This window comes from Apium graveolens, chromosome 7, assembly GCF_009905375.1.
Source record: "Apium graveolens cultivar Ventura chromosome 7, ASM990537v1, whole genome shotgun sequence".
Lineage (NCBI taxonomy): Eukaryota > Viridiplantae > Streptophyta > Magnoliopsida > Apiales > Apiaceae > Apium > Apium graveolens.
Genome location: NC_133653.1, coordinates 160,208,454 through 160,231,946, shown reverse-complemented (window position 1 = coordinate 160,231,946; position 23,493 = coordinate 160,208,454). Strand labels below are relative to the sequence as shown.

The following is a 23,493-nucleotide window of genomic DNA, read 5'->3' as shown; positions in this document are numbered from 1 at the left end:
AACTTTCTTTTAAAACTTTCGCACAAAGTAAATGCAGATTCCTCACTGGTCTCCATACTTGCTTAGCTAATAGCGCTTGATTAAATAGTCTAAATTTCTAAAATCCAAATCCACCCTCTCTTCAGGCTTCCAGAGAATTTCCTACTTGTACTAATGAATGATTTTCTTTCTTTTAGACGAACGCCAACAAAATTTAGCTGCCAAGCTATGCATATATTTTATTAAGTTTTAAGGAAACCGGAAGCAGCTCATTGAGTAAGTAGGTTTAGCTTGAATGATGGATTTTATGAAGGTCTCGCTTCCTGCAGATGAAAAAAAGTTGGTTTCTATCGCTAAGTTTGTTCCAAACCCTATTTCGAATGGCCTTAAACATGAATATTTTCCTTCTATCAGCAAAAGCAGGGAGTCCCAAATATTTACCATAATTATCAACCACTTTCACTCCTAAACAACATGATATACTCCTGATTAGTTCTGTTTATTTTCCTACCAAAACATTTTTCAGACTTATCAAAATTAACTACCTGCCCAGAAATCTTACTTTACATATGAATGATATTTTTTATTTTATGCATTCATCTTTATTAGCCTCACAGTACTATTATCAACAAAAAATAGATGGAAAACCAATCCTTTAGAATTTACAAAATTCAATCCATTAATACTATTATTTTTATCAGCCTTATTTATAAGAAAAGAGAAAACTTCTGCACTAAAAAGGAATAGGAAAGGCGATAAAGGGTCACCTTGCCTAAGCCCTCTTTACAGAGAAAAATTACGCTTTAATTCCCCATTAATTAAAATGGAAAATCTTACTGAAGTTGTTACGACCGACATTTTGTGTAATATTATTTGCGAACTTTGTATAACATTTGAATCGATTATAAATATACCTATTTGATTATACACTTGTGAGAATGGACTTGCTGCATTATAAATTGATTTACTTAGAATATAATTTTTTCAAAGCGAAAGTTTTATTAATTGCTCCTATTTTTTATTTATAAAGATTATTCTTTACCATGGAAAATTATCTTTCAAAAATTATTTCATTCACAAATTTCAAAAGTGATCTTATAAAATTTCTAAAAATCCAAGTTATTTTATGGTACAATTTTTATAATTTTTGAACTTTTAGTTTATTTTATAAAAATAGATCTTTGAAAATTTGTTGTTTAGTAATTAGCAAATTACATGAATATCCTTGCATACAAATTTACCCAACTTTAGCTAGAAGGTTACTCTTGTCATTAACTAAATCCACTCACATTTAGTCAAATCAAAGGCATAAAAACAAACACAAGTACCATGAGCACTTCATTTTTTACTCCACCATTCCACCCACTCCTTTCTCCTCCCCCTCCCTCTCGGCTCAACCACCCCTCTCGGCCCTTCCCAGAGCGGAAGCCCCCCATCCCCTTCTTTCTTCATTCTTTCACTAAAACATCTATCTTATATTCAAGTAATCTTACTCCCTAAACATGTATATTCCAAAAAGTTTAGAGTGAAAAGTTTGAGTTTTAATCTTGCATGTCATAGTTTAACTAGAACTCAAAATATAATCTTGATTCTCATGGATTTAAGGTTGCATTATTGAGGGAACTATAAGGAATTGTAAAATCCCCTTGCTAAATCTCCTTGTCAAAATCTTTGTATATAGAAACCTTGCAATTTCTCTTGATAAAGTATAGTCTAGTGGATCATGACCTTGAAATTTAGTGGATCTATTTCCAGTGCTTCAAAGTTAATCTAAAACCTTGTTAAAAATGTTTACTGTTTAAGCAGTTAATTAGCAATTTGCATCAGTTTTTAAAATAAAAAGTTAAAATTTGATTTTCAGTCCCAAAGGGGGACAAACAATTTTCTTTAAATAGTGGATCTGGACTGAGACGCAAGTCCTTTCCGCTCTTAATTTGTAGGCGTAAAAGTTGCCTAGGGATCCCATTAATGTTCTAGAACCCAGCGAGGTTCGGGATTACTTCGCGGCTGATCACCGGCTGTAATCTGTAGCGTCATAAAATGGATTTGATAAAGTAATGGGTTTGAATGGTTTTGTTACAAAAAATGATGCCATCACTCAAAAGTTTATCTCTTACTATTATTAGCTCTACCTTCACATTGAAAATCTTATATCTCGATTTATGTTTTGTATTGTATTGTATAGCAGTTGTTGAGCATTTGGCTCACTACTTGCTTTCACCCTGATATTTTAGCTAGCAGATATGGTTAGAGTCAAGCAGACAGCGCGTAAGACTTGTGATGCCGATGCATATGTTCGAGCTCAGGTAGATTAGTGATTGTTTTGTGTGAGGACTCGATATTAGAAATCAGGTTGAAATAGTTAATAGTGTTGGGCTGTTCCGAACCCTAAACTGTAAGATCTTGGATTCAATTGTATTTACTTTCTTTTGCTATCTATTGTAATAATTTGTATAATATATATTGTTAAGTCGGGGCGTGTCAGATTTTGGTATCAAAGCCTCGGTTTAGAGTCCCTGGAAAACCCAAATAGGTTATAGGATATATGTATAAGTTATAGGATATTATGCGAGAGAGTAGGTTAAGCGGATCTATTATTAATACTCCTCTTATATATATCTATGTATTGTTTGTCAGCAAAGGGCGCATTCTTCATCATCCTCTGAGCCGACTGAAACAATTGCTTTCTCTGTGTATGCTGAGTTGAGGCGCGAGTTCGACATGCTTCAGGGCAAATACGATCGACTGTTAGACCGATTGAAGAACGTGTATCCGGACTGTCGAAACTATGAAGGAAAGCCAAAGGAGCAGATGACTGCGAGACTTGAGACTTTGGTTCAGTACGTCAACACTAAGCTTGATGAGATGCCATCGCACCGAGACCGTACCAGCCAGTATACCATCCTGATGATTGCGGATGAGCTCTAGAGTATTGTGAAGACGCTTCGAGAGGATAAGACTACCAAACCCCATTCTGACGGAGTGGAGCCTTAGTTCTTTCCATTATCTACCTTTCATGTTGTTGTATTATCGGAATTTGTAGAATTTCCTGTTGTTTCCTTTAAATAAGCATGTTATTCCTAGATTCAGACTTTATTCTAATCTCGACGTACCTTGACCTTAAAATTTCAATTATTATGCACTATCGTTCTATTTGTTTTCAATTGTTTTTATGCCTTTATATGCATCACCCTTATTGCTTAATTTAAAACTCGACCTCATATGTGAACAGAATGCCATGTGACACCCTACCCTCGAATTATCTTATTATTCATATCTGTTTTGATAAAACTTTTATTTCAGGATCATGCCACCCAAAAAGAAGAACCCAACAACCACATCTACCACAGATCCTAATATTCTCCGATTACTGGAAACCTTATAACAACAAACAAATGATATAGCTCAACAACAAAGAACTCTTCAATAACAATTTGAAAACCAAGATAACTGTGAACCACACCAACCACCTGATCCACCAGTACCACCTCGACAAGTTGTCACTTTCAAAGCTTTTCAGAATGTGAATCCACCTGCATTTCATGATACCACTGACCCAGTAATAGCTAATACATGGATTAAGGAAATGGAAAGAGCTTTTGAATTGGTTCAGTTAGGAGAAGATCAGAAGACGCCATATGCTACTTATTTTCTGAAAGGGGAGGTCATCTATTGGTGGGATTCAGTGAAAGCTATGGAGGCAAATCAGCAAGTTTCTTGGAAAAGGTTTAAGAAGTTATTTTTGGAAAAGTATTACCCTAAGTACATGCAGAATTATATGGAGCTTAAATTTCTTGAACTGAAGCAAGGGAGTATGACTGTATTGGAGTATGAGAAGAAGTTTACGGAGCTGTCAAGGTTTGTGACAAAGTATACCAACAGTGAGGAGGAAAAAGCAAAGAGATTCCAACAAGGATTATAGTCTTGGATCAGAGATAGAGTGGCTATGTTTGAGCTTGATACTTATGCAGGAGTAGTACAGAAAGCTGCTCTGATTGAGAGTAATGGGATGCAGTCAAGGAAGGAAAGAGATAACAAGAAGAGGAAGGTTCCATTTTATGGAGAGAAGTCTGAAGCTGGAAGCTCACAAGACAGGAGTGTGAAAAGGATTGGATTCCACAAAGCCGGAAATTTTCTGAAGAAGGGAAATTTGAATAAAAGACAAGAATCAAAAGGAAAAAAACCAGGCAAGCCAATGGAAAGTTGGAGAAAATAGATTTCAGAGACCAGAGTGCAAGTATTATGTAAAAAGACACCCAAGAGTGTGTAATAAGCTGAACATGACATGTTATAGATGCAACTAGAAGGGACATTTGGCTAACGAGCGTAAGATACCAAAGCTGGGAGTTACATGCTACAAGTGTGGAAAGACTGGACACATAGCTAGGGAATGCAAGTCAACCGGACCAGTCAAAGCTCTGATGAACGTGGCAAGTACAAGTGCAAGTATGCCCGCTGAGGTATTGGCATTACCTCCACCACCTACAACAACTCTGCAAGCAACGGCAAGGACATTCGATTTAAAAATGAAGGACGCTGTTCAGAATTCTGAGGTGATAGCAGGTACACTTTTATTAAATAATGTTGAAGCTAAAGTATTGATTGATTCTGGAGCGACGAGATCTTTTATATCTGAAATTTTTGTTGATAGACTTTAATGTGATAAAATGGCTATGAACGAGGTAGTAAATGTGGTAATTGCGAATCAAGAGAAGATTCCTGTGAGTCAACTTTATCCTATATGTGAGATTGATATCTCGGGATATAAATTTTCAGCCGACTTGATACTTTTCAAGTTAGGGGAGTTTGATATAATCTTAGGCATGGATTAGGTAGGGAAGAATAACGCTTAGATAAATTGTAAGTCCAAGAAGGTGTACTTAAAGACGGAGAGTGGAGAGAAAGTAGTATTTAAGGGAGAGAGGCAAGAGCGATTGTTTCTTACAATCGTTCAGGCTAAGAAGTTGCTTAAGAAGGGTTGCAGTCATTCCTAACTTATGTAGTAGATTCAGAAAGAGACAACCTCGGTATAGAAGATATTCCCGTAGACAAGAATTTCTAGATGTGTTTCCAGACGAACTACCAGGTTTACCGCCAGATCGATAAATCGAGATTGAGATCAACCTAGCTCCAGGCGCGGAACCAGTTTTGAAGGCCCCATATAGGATGGCACCAGCAGAAATGAAAGAGTTGGCAAGCCACCTATAAGAATTGTTGGACAAAGGAGTGATAAGGCCAAGTACGTCACCATGGGGAGCACCTATTCTGTTCGTAAAGAAGAAAGATGGAAGCATGAGGTTATGTATAGATTATCGAGAGTTGAATAAGGTGACTATTAAGAACCGGTACCCGCTACCAAGAATAGATGACCTATTTGATCAACTGAAGAGAGCAAAGTGCTTTTCCAAGATTGACTTAAGATCATGATACCATCAATTAAAGATCAAAGAAGAAGACATCCCGAAGACAGCATTCAGGACAAGATACGGACATTATGAATTCTTAGTGATGCCGTTTAGGTTGACTAATGCTCCGGAAGCATTTATGGATCTGATGAATCGGGTATTTAAAAAGTATTTGGACAAGTTTGTAGTGGTATTTATTGATGACATTCTTATCTATTCAAAGACGGAAGAAGAACACATGCAGCATCTATGGATAGCATTAGAGATACTCCGACAAGAGAAGTTGTATGCCAAGTTTTTTAAGTGTGAGTTTTGGTTAAAGGAGGTTCAATTTTTGGGACATGTTATTGGAAGTGAAGGAGTTAAAGTAGATCCGAAAAAAATTGAGGCGATTATGAGTTAGGAGAGGCCAAAGACACCTACGGAAGTGCGAAGTTTTCTAGGATTGGCGGGATATTATAGAAGATTTGTCAAAGATTTCTCAGAAATCGCCACACCATTGATTAAGTTAACTAGGAAGAATCAAAAGTTTGAATGGAATGCAGAATGTGAGGATAGCTTTCAAGAGTTGAAACAGAGGTTGGTTACAGCTCCGGTGTTAGTACTACCACACGATCAAGGAAACTTTGTGATTTTAAGCGATGCTTCACATAAAGGACTGGGCTGTATGCTAATGCAACATAACAAGGTGATTTTGTATGCATCAAGACAGTTAAAACCACATGAATTAAAGTATCCTACGCATGACTTGGAATTAGCAGCCATAGTATTTGCACTTAAGATTTGGAGACATTACCTTTACGGATAAAAGTGTGAGATCTACACAGATCACAAGAGTTTAAAGTATATATTTCACTCAGAAGGAGCTCAACATGAGGCAAAGGACTATGATTATTCGATAAATTATCATCCTGGAAAGGCGAACGTGGTAGCCGATGCTTTGAGTAGGAAGAAAAGGTTGAATATGATAGCAATACCAAAAGAATTATCTGAAGAGATTAAGAGAATTGAATTGGAACTTTGTGATTGTGGAATAGTTGAAGAGGTTTGTCGTACTGTGACTTTTCAGCCAACATCATTGGAAAAGATAACGAAATGTCAGAAAGAAGTAATGAATCAAGAGAATAATCAGCTAACAGGAAAAGAGATTGGGACTCAAAGAGATGAGCAAGGTATACTAAGGTTCTCCTCAAGAATTTGGATTCCTCATGGACCTGAATTGAAGAATGAGATTTTGCAAGCAGCCCACAATTCAAGTTTTTCAATCCATCCGGGAAGCACCAAGATATATCGAGATATGAAGCAGAACTTTTGGTGGCCAAACATGAAGCGAGAAGTGGCAGAATGGGTTGCGAAGTGTTATACTTGTCAGAAAGTGAAGGCAGAACATCAAAGACCAAGCGGATTAATTCAGCCCCAAAAGATTCCAGAATGGAAATGGGAAAACAATGCAATGGACTTTTAGTGGGATTACCCCGAATGAAATCCGGACATGACGCTATATGGGTTATAATTGATCGCCTTACGAAGTCGGCGCATTTTCTTCCAATTAACGAGAGGTCTTCTTTGGACAAATTGGTCCACCTGTATGTGCGTGAAATCGTATTAAGACACGGCGTGCCCGTATCCATAGTTTCAGACAGAGATCCCCGATTTAACTCGAGATTTTGGAAGCAATTTCAAGAAAGTCTTGGCAAAAAGTTAAACATGAGTACGGCATATCATCCGCAAACTGATGGTCAAAGCGAAAGGACAATTCAAACAATCGAAGACATGGTGCGCATTTGTGTAATTGACTTTGCGGGAAGTTGGGACGACCATCTGCCATTGGTAGAATTCTCCTATAACAACAGTTATCACTCCAGTATTGGCATGCCACCATACGAAGCTTTATATGGACGGAAATGCAGATCACCAACTAGTTGGGATGAAATGGGAGAAGGAAAGATTCTAGACCCAGAATTGGTTGAACAATTGCATGAGATGGTCAAATTAATTCAGAAGAGGTTACTTGCTGCTCAAGATAGGCAAATAAAGTATGTGGATCCAGCGCGTAAGGATGTCAGATTTCAAGTGGGTGAAGCCGTTTTGCTGAAAGTATCTCAGAAGAAAGTATTGTCTAGATTTGGCAAGAAAGGGAAGTTAGCGCCTAGATATATTGGTACTTTTGAAATTTTGAGTCAAGTGGGGAAGGTGGCTTATGAGTTAGCTTTACCGCCTCTGTATCAACATGTGCATAATGTGTTCCATGTGTCATTGCTTAAGAAGTATAATCCTGATGCCAACCATGTGATAGAATATGAGCCCATAAAAATTCAGGCAGATCTATCATTTATGGAGCAACCTGTCAAAATACTCGACAGGCAAGCAAAGAGACTTAGAAATAAGTCGGTGAAGTTAGTAAAAGTACTTTGGAGGAATCCCAAGGTTGAAGAGTCAACCTGGGAGTTAGAGTCTGATATGCGTTCCCGGTATCCTCATCTGTTCTCTTAGATTCCGAGGACAGAATCCTTTAAGGGGGAGAGGATGCTACGACCGGCATTTTATGTAATATTATTTGTGAACTTTGTATAATATTTGAATCGATTATAAATATACCTATTTGATTATACACTTGTGTGAATGGAGTTGTTACATTATAAATTGCTTTACTTAGAATATAAATTTTTCAAAGCGAAAGTTTTATTAATTGCACCTATTTTTGATTTATAAATATTATTCTTTACCATGGAAAATTATCTTTTAAAAATTATTTCATTCACAAATTTCAAAAGTGATCTCATAAAATTTCTAAAATTCCAAGTTATTTTATGGTACAATTTTTATAATTTTTTAAGTTTTACTTTATTTTATAAAAATTGATCTTTGAAAATTTGTTCTTTAGTAATTAGCAAATTACATGAATATCCTTGCATGGAAATACCCTCCCATTCAACTAAAGGGCTAAAAAGGCAATTCCAACCCCACTCACTCTCATTCTACTAGCCAATTTACCTCTTTGTCCTTGCATACAAATTTACCCAACTTTAGCTAGAAGGTTACTCTTGTCATTTACTAAATCCACTCACATTTAGTCAAATCAAAGGCATAAAAACAAACATAAGTACCATGAAAACTTTATTTTTCACTCCACCATTCCACCCACTCCTTTCTCCTCCCCCTCCCTCTCGGCTCAACCCCCCCCTCTCGGCCCTTCCCATAGCCGAAGCCCCCCATCCCCTTCTTTCTTCAGTCTTTCACTCAAATATCCATCTTATATTCAAGTAATTTTACTCCCTACATGTTGTTCATATATATTCCAAAAAGTTTAGAGTGAAAAGTTTGAGTTTTAATCTTGCATGTCATAGTTTAACTAGAACTCAAAATACAATCTTGATTCTCATGGATTTAAGGTTGCATTATTGAGGGAACTACAAGGAATGGTGAAATGCCAAGTCATGAGAGTGAAACTCTTATTTTTAATGGCCATTTCTCTTTCCATTTCATTCGGCCATGACCATAAGGGAGCCGAATGAATGGTTCTTAGTGGAGTTTTGTTGCCTTGTTCAGTTCTTGTATGTTTTTGTGATAATAGTATGAATTTTGTAGTGAAAACTTCATGAAACCCTTTGCATGCTAAGTGATCATTTAGTATTAGTCTATGTTAGGCTTGCATATTGATTTTATGATAAAAATTATTGTGGAAATCTTATGATTTTGGCTTGTAAAATTCGAAGGCATGCATGCATGAAATTAACTCATGATTTTTTAAAGTTCTTGATCATTTGGATTGATAATTGTTAATAGGATTTAATTTCAGTAGATTTAAGATATTGATCATGATTTGTGCTCCTTGGTATGTGATGTTAATTCGAATATATATGAAGAGGATATAAACTGTTGTTTTCGAAAACTTGATGACTTGTATTTAGTGTAGTATGTTAACTTTTGTTTTGCTATGTTGCACCTTAGATAAGGATGATCTCCACCAAGCCAATGTTGAGTGTAGGAGAGTTAGTTCAGTAGATCACCTTGGTTGAGGTTTGGTTTGGGTTTTTGGTTAATGTTTGGTTGGGTTTGTCAAGTAAGAATCTTGGTAAAAGGAGAGCATTAGATTCTGCAGAAAATCAGTTTGGTACCCTGAGATTTAGAGTGAGATTTGACCTTGTCATTGTTGTGCACTTTGAGGCCCAAGTCACCAGGATCTAGCACTAGGAGTATACATTAGGTTTTAGGTGTTTTTTAGAGGTTTGTAAGACGTTTGGTTAGGTGCACGAGTGGAAACACAAAATCTGTCCAGCAGGGGACAATTTTGTTGCAACTTAGAAATACGAAGTTTTGACCATGTCATAGGTAGGCCCTTATTAGGCCCTGTTGGGCCTTAGTTATAGGGAGTGTCAGAGGAGTTTTTCCAGCCATATTTCATAGGATATGAGTTAGAATCATGTGTCATAAGTTAGTTCAAATCAGGACCCTTTTCTGCCCAGAAAAACAAGGGAAGCGTAGACCTTAAGCTTAGGCCTAGGGAGGCCCAAGCTAGGCCCTTGAGCCACATCAAGTTTGGGAGTTGGCTTATGATCAGGAGAGTCTAGTGTAGAAGGTTTGGAGGTAAACTTGAAGTGTAAGAGTGTCAAATGCACCCAAGAAACCATAGATGTCATTCTGAAATTTACTATAATGAGCACATTCACTTACCACATAGTTTTAGAGCACTTAGGAGTGAAGTTTTGGTTGACCATCATATTTGCAAGATAGAATAAAGTCATTAGAGTGAAAGGCCCAAGTCAGGGTCAATAGGAATTGGATGGTTTGGTAAAGGCACTTCGAATTTGGAGGTCAAAATTTGGAGTTTTTGTCTAGTAAGCTACCAAGTGACTTAAGTAAGTGAAGTGAGATCATCCAAGCCTAGTGATGCAATATAGTGTGTGTAATATTATTTGGTACTTAAATATGGTATGTGAGCATATATGGCTATGTGTACTATTATGATTATAAGGTGATTGTAAATTGTGTGTATATAGGCCTAAGTGCCATTGTGTTAAATTTTGGTTTACAAATAGGTTGAGTTGGTAAGAATATATTATAATGAGGTTATTATTATAGGTGTAGGATCTCGAGGCGAGGGTAAACTTGCTATTAAGGTCGAGTAAACCTTCCAGTTGCTCCTACCTTCCAGTCAAGTCAAGCCTTTCTCAAGGCAAGTGATTCAACCTGTCTTTTCGTATACAATGCAAGTGTGTGATAACCAGTTCTTATATATGATGCGAGTATTCTAATTCACCTTGATATACATGAACCAAGTGGTTTCAAATCTATCTTTGTATTATATGAAAATGACATGAACCCTCTAGTATTTATTTCAAGTAGTTTAACTTTACTTGAAGATTGCTATGCAAGTAAATCCAAAGTCCTATCATGCTAGTATACCAAAGTAATTGTGATGTTGAACCATGTGCAATTTATACTCAGTAACTTTATCTTGATACCTAAAAGTCAGTTGTTCCTTAACGATTGTTCATAATTGTTTGATAACCCTATCCTTACCCTAAAGCATGATACTCTGTTGTACCTTGAGCTGATGCTCACTTTCTCTATATTTTAATACCTAAATCTTATCTAGAACCATTAATGATCACCTTATTTATACTTTAATACCTATGTCTTATCTAGAGCAATTACCTTGGACCTAGTTTGACTTTGTTTCTTCATACCATCTGATAACCTTGCTAAATCTCCTTGTCAAAATCCTTGTATATAGAAACCTTACAATTTCTCTTGATAAAGTATAGTCTAGTGGATCATGACCTTGAAATTTAGTGGATCTATTTCCAGTGCTTCAAAGTTAATCTAAAACCTTGTTAAAAATGTTTACTGTTTAAGTAGTTAATTAGCAATTGGCATCAGTTTTTAAAAATAAAAAGTTAAAATCTGATTTTCAGTCCTAAAGGGGGACAAACAATTTTCTTTAAATAGTGGATCTGGACTGAGATGCAAGTCCTTTCCTCTCTTAATTTGTAGGCTTAAAAGTTACCTAGGGATCCCATTAATGTTCTAGAACCCGGCGAGGTTCGGGATTACTTCGCGGATGATCACCGGCTGTAATCCGTAGCGTCATAAAATGGATTTGATAAAGAAATGGTTTTGAATGGTTTTGTTACAAATAAATGTTTCCATCACTCAAAAGTTTATCTCTTGCTATTATTAGCTCTACCTTTATATTGAAATTCTTAAATCTCGATTTATGTTTTGTATTGTATTGTATAGCACTTGTTAAGCATTTAGCTAACTACTTGCTTTCACCCTAATATTTCAGCTAGCAGATATGGTTAGATTCAAGAAGACAACGCGTAAGACTTGTGATGCCGATGCATATGTTCGAGCTCAGGTAGATTAGTGATCATTTAGTGTGAGGACTCGATATTAGAAATCAGGTTGAAATAGTTAATAGTGTTGGGCTGTTCCAAACCCTAAACTGTAAGATCTTGGATTCAGTTGTATTTAATTTCTTTTGCTGTCTATTGTAATAATTTGTATAATATATATTGTTAATTCGGGGCGTGTCAGAAGTAATCAGTTTATTAATTTTTCAACCCAACCTTTATCATATCCCAGTTTAATCATAATTCTCTCAATATCCCACTCTACCTATCATATGCCTTAGCCATTTCGAGTTTCACCGCAGCTTTGGATCCATTTTAAATATGTCCTTTTTCATACAATAAATTCCTTAAAATCCAATAATTGCATTATCATGAATTAACCTATCTGACATGAAAGTTCTTTGAGTCTGCTTAGGGGTTGATTTTATTCGATTTCCAAGACAGTTGACTATAATTTTATAGATAACATTATAGAGGCTAATTGGTCTATAGTCCTCAACTCTAACAGATTTTTCTTTTTCGGGTACTACAGCAAAACAATTTTCATTAAAGCACTGAACATGCCTTTAATTATTTAAAATATTAATACAAATAGGAATTACCTCATTTTTCAAGGAGGTCCAATTTTTTTGATAAAACAACGCTGACAACTCATCTTCACCTGGAGCTTTGGTCGAGTTTATATCTTTTACCACATTAAGCACATACTTAATAATGAAACGAGATAGTAGCCTCTATTATCTTCTCTTGAAATTATTTTCCTTATCTCATCAATATTCTCATTAATAGAGTTAATATCTCGGTGTGAAGATGTGAATAATTTATAGAAGTAATTATAAAAGCACTGATGAACCACTTTCTCCTCATCTTGCCAAATTCCAGCTTCATTTGTAGTTCCACTCATGTCATTCTTCTTTCTTATCGTTATTGCTTTGCGATGAAAATACTTTATATATTTATCACCCCACTTAAGCCATAAGGAGCGGCTTCTTTGCCTCTAATATATCTCCTTCTTTTACATAAGGCCCTTCACTCTATCTTCTCTTTCTTTATATATTCCCATAAACTATAATCATATTTCTTTGATAAATTAGAAAGCTTTTCTCTAGCATCTTTCAGCTCTTTTCCAAATTCTGCTCTTTGCTTTTTGTTCCATCCTGAGAGAGAATCTATGCACTTCCTAATATTTTTCACTACAAGAAAATTCAAATCTAACAACAGAATTTCTATTAGCACGTCAGGGGAATCCATTGGCAAAATAATTTGCCAACGGAATGACAACCGAAATGATCGTTTGGAGTTAACGTCGTTGGGAAATCAGTGCTAACAGAATTACTTTTCCTTAGTAATTTCACAACGGAATAACAACACCCAAATAACAGAATTCTCGGTTTTTATCCAACGATAAACCAACTGATTTGGTAACGGAATATTTCATAGTTATCTTTAGTCACATAATGACATTGAAATTTCCGTTGATAAATTTTGGTAACAGGATATTTTGTTGCTATCTTTAGTAATAGAATGGAATTCAAATTTCCGTCGGTAAATTTTGGTAACAGAAAATTTCATTACTATCTTTAGTAATAAAATGCCATCAAAATTTCCCCGTGTAGTTAAATTTAATGACTATTTGCTAACAGATTATCCATTGTAATTTTAATAAAATGGCTTATCTATTAGATGACTTGCTAACAGAATATCTGTTATTAAATTTAATAACAATTTAAATAACACATTTTTACCAACAAAATCCAAACAAAATTATGATTCTAATTTTATTTCCCTAAACCTGTACATATTCAACAAAGTACACATTCAACAAAAGATAACAAAGGATAGTTGTGTTTCATTAATAACAAACCATCATCTTGTATCATCATCTTACAATACAAGATGACCAAATACAAGATGAGCAAAAGATAGCAGATGAGCATAATGTTCTCCAAAGTTTTACCATCTGCCCAAAAACTACACCATACCAAGATGTCAAATCCAAATACAGAATTACCAAACCTAGTAGCTTTTAACTAGTACAAAATCATGCGTCCATATTATACGCAACATAAATAGTCTAGGTCAAAATGCATAGTGAATATACTAAATCAAATACTAATTGCCATCATCTTAACCATTTAAATCAGCAGGGGAACGAGGAAGTCGGGCTGGATTAGCCTCGATAATCGGGGCTAACTGATTTTCCATTGCTTTCATCCGTTCGTTCATTTCTGTTAGCTGGTGCTTAAGCTGTTGGTTTTCTTCTTCAGTGGCAAAAGATGAAAGGTAATGCATAGTCTTCAGCTTGTAGAAGATGCTTTGTGATGAACCAAACCCATACACCCTATTCTTCTTATCAGGCCCTCCACCTGCTTTGAGAAATAGTGCATTTCTATCTACAGGCTCCCCAAATTTCTCTTGTTGGTCACAAAGTACTAAAAAAGTTTCCTGCATATAACAATATAAATGATCCTTGCATAACAATATAAATGATCCTTGGTTATACATGCTAACAATATATTAAATTTACAAAGCGATTATTCTTTTTTTATAAGTCTATCATTGTATTGACAACGGAAAAGTTACTATTAATTTTTCATAAAAATTTGACTACTAATTTTCCAAAAGGATGCTAAAATCCTCTTATATTAGCTATAAACATTACATTATAACTTGGTTTAAAACTGAGCTCCTGCCATCTTAATTATCAACTAAATAATTTCACTGATTCTATAGAAAGTTATTTGGGACTCTGGACTCAAACTTAGTTTCTCCGAAAATAACAGTAAGCCGCATTTACACATTTTTAAGTATTTTATGGTGAATCAATAAACGGTACAGTATTAAAATAGTAAGCCAAACATAAACTGCATTACACATTTAAACATAAAAAATATAGCATACTAAAAATGCAACTCCTCTCGTAGTTCTATTTTTTAAGAACTAGGTGTAATTTACTAGAAACAATTAACTTAATATCAGTTTAAGCAGTGATTCATATTTTCATAAAGTTAACTATTTACTAGACACAATTAACTTATTTTCGTATACAATCTATTTAGTTAATTTGCTAATATAAGTCAAGAGTTGCCAGGTCCACGATAAGAATTATTTATATAAGCATAATCTAATGATGAAGGAATAATATTTTATATATAAATGAACACCGAAGGAAAATAGGAAAAAAGCAAAAAAAAAGTGTTCACAGTTAAATTTACGAAGAAGAGACGGATTTATCAAAAGCACTCAAATCTATTTGTTGACTTTTTTTATCAACCCATACAACCTCAAATTCCTCGCCATTCTCGCCATCTTCGTCATCCATGCCATTATCTTCAATATCGCCATTTGGGATATTTTTCTTCGCATTTCTAGTATGTGTCATGTAGAACAACACATCAGCGGTAGGTTCTCGCTTATGTTGTATCTTCTACAAAAAATAATTAGCAAAATTTAGAGCATAAAAAAATTCTACTTGAGCGTCAATAAAATACAGTTACATGGCTTTAACAGTGTGCAAGAAGTGTAATTAATTAACTTAATTAATTTATAATACTATTTCTGAGCTTAAGCTTTCCCCGACAAGAAAGCTTTTTAAACATCATTGGTTTATATACGAAATAATACTTCATAGATAAGAGGTGGTTCTAGGTTTAGTGAATGTTGTATTTTAACTTGAAAGAATATTTCCATTCAACATCCAAACCACATAAGCTTTTATGTGTCCTGCTTCTAGAATTTATAAAAAATTAAATGCAAAATTTTGAGCAAAAAAAAATCCTTACATAACGAGCTGCAACAGTCCTATGAGAAGCGGACCCACTAGTATGTGTTGAAGGGCGGCCATCAACCCCGCTACGATGATTTTTTTTCTGGATAATAGACTTTGTTTGAAATTTTGGTGTTTTCCAATATTCAACCCAATTTAAATAGACATTCTTGTCAATTCTTTTATCTCGTCTATTGTACTTTTCCCAGTTAGAATGAGCTACCGAAACAAGCTCAGAATACTTCTTCCTCACGCAATCTTTCCAACCATCATAAATAATTGTGCCCGACTGTCTCCACACAAAGTATTTCTGTTTAAAAAAATTAGCAATTGTCACTACTTGGACAGCAGTAAAGATATGTCATAAAAATCATAAATACCTTTCTGTTTAAAAGTATTCCTGTTAAAAAAATTAGCAATTGTCATAACTAACTACTTGGATAGCAGTAAAGATATGTAATAAAAATCAGCCTAGAACAATTGTCACTACCTTAGAACAGTTCATAACTCTTTTAGAATGATATAAATAATACAAGTGATAAAATTACCTTAAATTCTTCAAAATAAAAACTTTGAGTTTCTTCTGAAATTGACTTCCAATTGTATCCTTCAAGTTCAAGTCGCTCATACATGATTTTCTGAATCCTTGCAGAACAATTATTTGAAGGTTCCAATCTAAAACATATATAAATTTGACAAAAGGTAAATCACTAGATGATTTTGTGAAACAAAAAATAATTCAATTTTTTTAAAGAACTCGAAACTTACGTTTTTTCAATTACTTGTACTCGCATCCTTCCATCTCTCTGTTTAAAGCCAATATTCCAACATAGATTATCATTAGCAGCAGTAGAGGACACATTAAGCGTGCTTGGATGTGATAGAGCTGGTGTCTGTTCATCTGGTTCTGATTGAGCATCGCTTGAGCGTCGTGATTGAGGTTCAGGTGTGTGTTGGCGTGATTGAGCAGTGAGATGTAGTGATTCATTAGGTGTGCTTGACTGCGTAGGTGAGTGAAGTCCTGACTCATATGGTACACGTATTCGCCATTGACCTGGTCCCGATTGAGAATGAGCACGAAAGTGCTGTTGTCCAGATTTGGTGGGACCACACTGTCCAGATTTGGAGGGAACATGCTGTCTAGATTTGGAGGGAACATGCTGTCCAGATTTGGAGGGAACAGGTTGTCCAGATTTGGAGGGAAGACGCTGTTTCAATTGAGTGGGAACACGCTGTCCAGATTCAGCTTGTGCAGGCTTTCCAGAAAGAGCTGGTACAGCCTGACCAGGATGAGACATTACATTTTCAGCACGACTCCTAAACCTTCTCATTTGTGGCTGTAATAAAGAAGATAACATAATACTTAATAAAATTGATTAATGAAGAGATTGCATAATATAAAAAACAAAACACTGCTATACATCATGATGTTCAATTGAGAACAATAGCATTTCATTAGACCAATAGCATAGTAACTCTTCTACTAAATCTACCAGGTATCTGATGTATAATCAATGGCTAATTAATCAACAAACATGCGACTAAATAATCAAATATTTAACTCATAACAACTAGGTTAGTAAGAATACACCAGAATCAAACTATGTGGAAGGTTTTTTTTAAATAGATCGGCTTTAAAGTCAGAATTCGGCGGTTGCAATACTTTACGACATAATCACCCTAAGCAATTTTATTGTGCATATGTTGTGTACTTGATGATTTCATAAACAAAACATCTAAGTAGATTTTACTTAGTGAAATTATGTAGCACTCGACAGATAAGAATTTTAGTCCTGACGGATAACTCATTATAGTCCTGACGGATGATTAACTTATTATCCATCGAGTGAGTAGCTTATGTAATAATAAGTTTGTAGCACAGTTATGTATGCACCTTTGTATAGAATTTGTAGTAGCATATAAGTCATGTTGACTTTAACTAGATACGCAGAATAGGTTGATTAATTGTACATAATTGATGTCTTTAACTAGAGGGTGGAATGGGGTCCACTGGGGTACCAGTCAAACTAATCTCTGAGTCTGAGTCACTACCACTACTAGGATCCTGAGAGAAAACACAAAACAACCAAGAAACAATGTTAGGGTTAAATAAAGCTTCCAGCTAACTCACACCCTAACTCTAGTTTCTACTTCACCAATAAACACTTTCCTTAGACCATACCTAATAGTCTAACTCAACTCTATATGAGTCGAACTCTCTCGCGATATAGATATATTCCCAAAATACCCCTTTTTTAATCCTAACTTGTCTCAAGGACTAGATCCTGTAGCTCTGATACCAACTTGTGATGCCCTCAACACAGTAGGGACCACCAGGTACGCTCTTACGAGCAATGCGCCTAAGCCTGGCCATCTTCTTGCTTAACTGCCATTGTTATATTAAAACAAAACAAATGAGTATAAAAATCGGCAAGTAAATATAGTGCAGTTCTACAATATCAATTCACAATATGATTTACCAATCTCAGGGCATTCTACTTTATTTGATCTAGGTGGCATATTTCCAGCTTTTGGGTTAAGGAAAGGTTTTGAAGGATAATGTGGGGCTTTCAAGGAACAAGGCTCAATGCCGGACGAAAGCCGACATTCATCACAAATCATTAAAGGATCAGAATAGATCTTTCCATAGAGGAAAGCAACAGTATTTCATTATATGGAATCAATCATATGATCAACAAATGCAAGAATCAGGGTTCTCGAGCTTTAAGCTTCACATTGACAGAATCAACTCTTTTCAAAACAATATAAACCATTTTCATTTTCAAGAATCAATTTTACTGAACAGATAGTCTCAGTTCCCTTTTTAAACAATCATTTAGAACCCTTGATTGGATCACTTTATCTTTCCATTTCATTATATACGGGTGATCAGCCCGTACCGACCTCCATTCCGGTCTTTAAGGTACCAATCAGCATAATTTCAGCCTTAAGTTGGACTAGCCCCACTAGCCTCTTACCATGACTGGACTAGTCCCACTAGCCTCTTACGTCCCAATCCAATCCATCGGGAATTCATTTCGAAAACCTTGAGTTGGAAAAAAAACAAATAGGTTTTCTAAAATCCATTTTATCATTACCAAGAATTTGAAATCATTCGGACTCTTTCAAGTCGAAACTCATTCTTAATTCAGATTTTAAGGAAACAAAGTTCATGGAGTGATTCAAAGATACGCAAGGAACAATTCATAGGGATTCTGTATCAGGGATAATAAAGCACTTAGGTTAGAAGGATCAACATCTGTTTAGGGATCAATAGGGTGATTAGGAAAACAAGGTATCATTAAACAAGGTTAACAAGGATAATCAGAGGGTTCAATATAATCCATGTCTTAATAGATAACTTGAACAGAAAGGACAGATTATCAAAGGGTTGAATCATTAAGCTTATCAATAACAGTTTATCAAGAACAAAGGCAGGGTATCAATATTAGGGTTTCATAATTAATTAGTTCAATACTCTACATGGTATGAACAACATTCTCTTTATAACCATTTACACAATTAATCAGAGTTACTTGCCTGAATTTGCTTTCCTGAAGGTTGAACTACTGCCACCTAGTATATCCTTCCCTTTCCTAGCCTGAATGCCCTCACGCTCTTAATCTACAATCAAAACCAAAACCTTAATCAGATTCTCAACTCTCGTTCCCGGAACGATCACTCAATATGATAACTCGATTATATCTTTGACTCGAGTATACGATTATAGCTTATACACATAAGCACATAGCACATAGCATATAGCATATAGCATATAGCATATAGCATATAGCATATCCCTTTCTCACAACTTTTATATCCTTATATTCTTAACAATCAAAGCGTACTTGCTTAATCTTAGCTATTTCTCAAATCACACTAATATAACTCTTTTTCGACCATAGCTGTCACTTATAGATCTTAATAACAAACGATTTAATTTTCTTTTTCTTTTATTCCTTAATTCGAACCATACATACAAAATACAACCATATATATTCAATTTCGATCTCATATAATCAAGCACAACTAATGCAAATCACAAGAGTCATTTATGCACTTAAACTTCATCCTTTTTAATCAAAAATCCGAATCATAATCACATTAAGAATCAAAATCAACGCCTTCTTTTAATCATCAAAATTCGAACATAAACACCACCCCAATCTTTGTCATGCAATCAAGTTTCCACTAGCCATTAAGATAATTGACAAAACCAACTTAATTCCTTTTTTTTACTCCTAAGACCCATTCGGGTTTTTCCATAAATCAAACATGCAAGAATCAATTTTGACATGCAAGGTTATATATCACATTTCCCACTTCTTTTAATCCTTTACTAGATCAATTCATTAATTTAAACACCAAACCATGCATCACCTAGCGATTCTAACTTTAATTAACTCATTAAACCAACATGCATTCACTTAATCAACAAATTAATTCCTTTTAAACTCATTTTCCATTCGGCAAGAATCAAATTCACAACTCAAGGACTAAACATTGACATGCACAACTTGATCTTCTTTAAAACTAACATGCAATTACTTTTTATGCTCATTAAGCTTAGTGTTTACTAAGATCAACTCATCAAATCCAATTCCTCTTTTTAATTAGCAAACAGCCGAAGTATAATCCAACATGCAAACCTTGATTTTTGATTTTTCTAAGCAACAATCACCTACACACATCCATTTACTTCCTAAAACAATCAATGGAATCATTCTATCAATCACATATTCGAGTTTCAACAAAAGAAACAAAACCCTTTTTCAAGCTTTCAAGAAACCATAATATGCAAACCTAAAAAAATCTTATCATATCATAGAAACTCCACCGGCTCTCCTTGGATCATAGCCGATGGTGGTCGAACTTGAGAGAGCCCATAACGGGTCTCCTCTCGAGTTTATGACCCCAAATATTTCTTGAAATCACTCTTATAGTTATGTATCAAGAAATCATTTTCCTTGAACACCACCATAGTGACTAATCATCAAAACACTTGTAAACACTTACATGGAAATGGAAATCGAGAAGTATACCGAAAATAAAGTCTAGAGGAAGCAATATTTTTGAGTTTGAGTAAAGTTTGAGGGTTGCATGCAAGTGAGAGAGATGAGAGATGCAGAGAGCCGAGAGAGAGTGAGAGTGTTCGAGAGAGAGAGTGAAGGAAAGAAAGAAAAAGAGAGAAAGGGAAATGGGGTGCACGGGAGGAAAAAGAAAAAAAAGGGGGGGCAAATGGATTTATATACTACCAAAGCAAGGGCAATCTTGTAATTCACTAATTCCATTTTATGCTCATTGTCCCTTTTCTTTTTACTCAAATGCAACAAAAATTAGATATAAAATATTTCTCTCTCAGAAAGTCGGAAATTATTGGAAGTGACGATTTTAACACGTAGATCTCGAAATTAGCTTTTTAACCATTACTCATAATAGACTTTTGAGCAGACGGTTGATTTTATATGAATTTCGCAAGCTCGCTTTAATAATAACATTTTCCACATAAAATCAATTTAAAAATGCAAAGACCATCAAATAAATCCACTCATCATTTTTAAAAAGTCTCTGGGACTACTAAGAAAATATCTGAACAAATCCCATGTTTTTATCTTACTCGGATGATTTTATAAAAATGCGCGAAGGTTAATTAAACTTTTATTTAAATCACATAATCCCTAAAAATGTCACAGAACACATAGTCATGCACACAGTCAACCAATCACACATATACAATCACATAACGACTCAGGTCTGATCATAGAATGTATCCTTCTTTAATCTTTATCCTTTTCTATGTGTACCGGGTCACGTTCAACCCAACGGCCCGACGTTCAGCGTTTCGATTACGCTTCTCATTATCATTATCAATCGACACGTCACTTATGACGAAATACTTTATTTAATCATTCATTTCATAATTCACATTTTATATTCTTTAACTCCTTATTAGGACGGGTTCCGTTCTACCTGACGGCCCGACACCACAGCTTAACTTCTAAGCTGACTCTTTAAATTGGAACGTTTTGATTTACGCTCCTATATTCTAATATACAGAAAAGACAATTAATCAGCACTTAGTCACATAATTATAATCACATCACATAACACATACATTATTGACTTAATTACGTCGTAAAATTCTCAGTCGTCACACCATACATCACAGTGTATCAAATCAAAAGGAGCAGAAGCACAAGAAAGACTAGATGGAAATGGCAGTTTACATAGTTTAGCCAAATGACAAACATCACAGCAGATAGGTTCTATATCAGAAGTAGCTATAACTGGAATTTTTCTCAAAACAGAAACAGAAACATGCCCTAATCTTTTGTGCCAAAGTTGAGAAGTAGCATTGGTAACAGTAAAAACATGAGATGGAGAATAATGAGTTGAAGAAATGAGATGAGAAGTTTGTGAACCATCTGCAAAATTAGTTCCAAACTGAAAAGGAGAACTTGTTTTTGAAACTGCTTCAACATGTTTCACAGATGGTCCAGAATTAGCAAGATTTTCTTGATTAGCAAGCTTCAACAGAGTGTTCATTTGATTCTGAAGAAGTTCCATTTGATTAGTGATGCTGGATGAGTGCTGAGTGTTGGAATTATCAACACTTGTGACCTGCATAGCTTGGGGAGTAGAAACTGAATGACCAAAATTCTTACTAAATGGCCTTTTCTTGCCTCTATTGTTAGGATGAAAAGCATGATCAGCAGGGTAACCAACAAGCTTATAGCATCTTTCTTTGGTATGATTTTTTCCATGGCAATAAGTGCATTCTAAAGCAGGTCTGTCAGTTTGTCTATGTGACTGAGAAGCTGGATTTTTAGACAAGTTAACCATCATGGCAAGTGGAGTTCCAGTATTATGATGAATCTGCCTTTGTTTTTCTTCTTGTTTAAGAAGCATGTAAGCTTGATTCAAAGAAGGCCAAGGATTCATCATTAACAGATGACCACGAGCTGCAGTGTAACTACTGTGCAATCCCATTAAGAACTGAATTAACCTGGTTTTCTCAATTTGAGCCTCCCACTCCTTACTAGCACCACAAGTACATCTGATTATAGGTTCTAAAGCTTTAAGTTCATCCCAAAACCTTTGAGCTTGTGAAACTAAATTTCAACAGAATCATTCCCTTGCTCTAGCATAAACAGATCTTTCTGTACTTCAGAAATTTTGTGTCCACTAACAGCAGAGAATCTTTCACTTAATTTATTCCAAACATCAGATGCACTATCCATATAGTTCATGCTATTACTAATTTCATCAGAAACCGTTTTCAATATCCAGGTAATTACCATATCATTAACTCTCCTCCAATGAGCATACAAAGCAGATTTCTCAGATGGAGGTAAAAATTCCCCAGTTACAATCACCAATTTATTCTTAGCAGATAAAGCAATTTGTATAGAACGTTTCCATGAGGAATAATTCTCTGATCCTAACAACTTCTTAGATATAAGTATCATTCCAGGTTGATCATTGTTATGAAGGTATAATGGATGAGAATTATTACAACCGGCATTTTTGTGTAATATTATTTGTAAATTTGGTGCAATTTTAAAGTCGAATGCCAATATATTCAACTATTGTATGCTTGTGTGAATGAAAATTTCTGCTTCCTAAATTTGCTTTATGTGGTATATGATTTTTCAAAGTAAAAGTTTATTTATTTCTTTTATTTTTGATTTATAAGAAATATTTTAAACCTTGAATAAATTTCTTTTTAAAAGTCATTTTGTTCACAAATTTCAAAAGTGGTTTTATAAAATTTCTAAAAATATAAGTTATTTTATGGTATAAATTTTATAATTTTTAAACTTGTATTTTATTTTATAAAAATAAATCCTTATAAATTTTAGTTGTCATAATTAGCAAATTACAAGGAAGCCCTTGCATGCAAACCACCCTTTCATTCTTTTCAAGGACAAAGAGGACAATTCCAAACCCACTAACTCATGAACTAGTAGTCAAATTACCTCCT

General features: G+C 34.9%; 1 protein-coding gene across 1 annotated transcript; it reads right to left on the bottom strand.

Moving 5' to 3' along the window:
- Nucleotides 1-22,621: 22,621 nt before the first annotated feature.
- On the bottom strand, nt 22,622-22,978 carry LOC141674159 (uncharacterized). Its single transcript, XM_074480879.1, has one exon. It carries the CDS (start codon nt 22,976-22,978, stop codon nt 22,622-22,624), a length of 357 nt encoding a protein of 118 aa, XP_074336980.1.
- Nucleotides 22,979-23,493: the final 515 nt, after the last annotated feature.

Excerpts from the sequence above, each read along its gene's own strand:
- LOC141674159 (XM_074480879.1), bottom strand. The coding sequence starts at position 22,978 with ATGATACTTATATCTAAGAAGTTGTTAGGATCAGAGAATTATTCCTCA.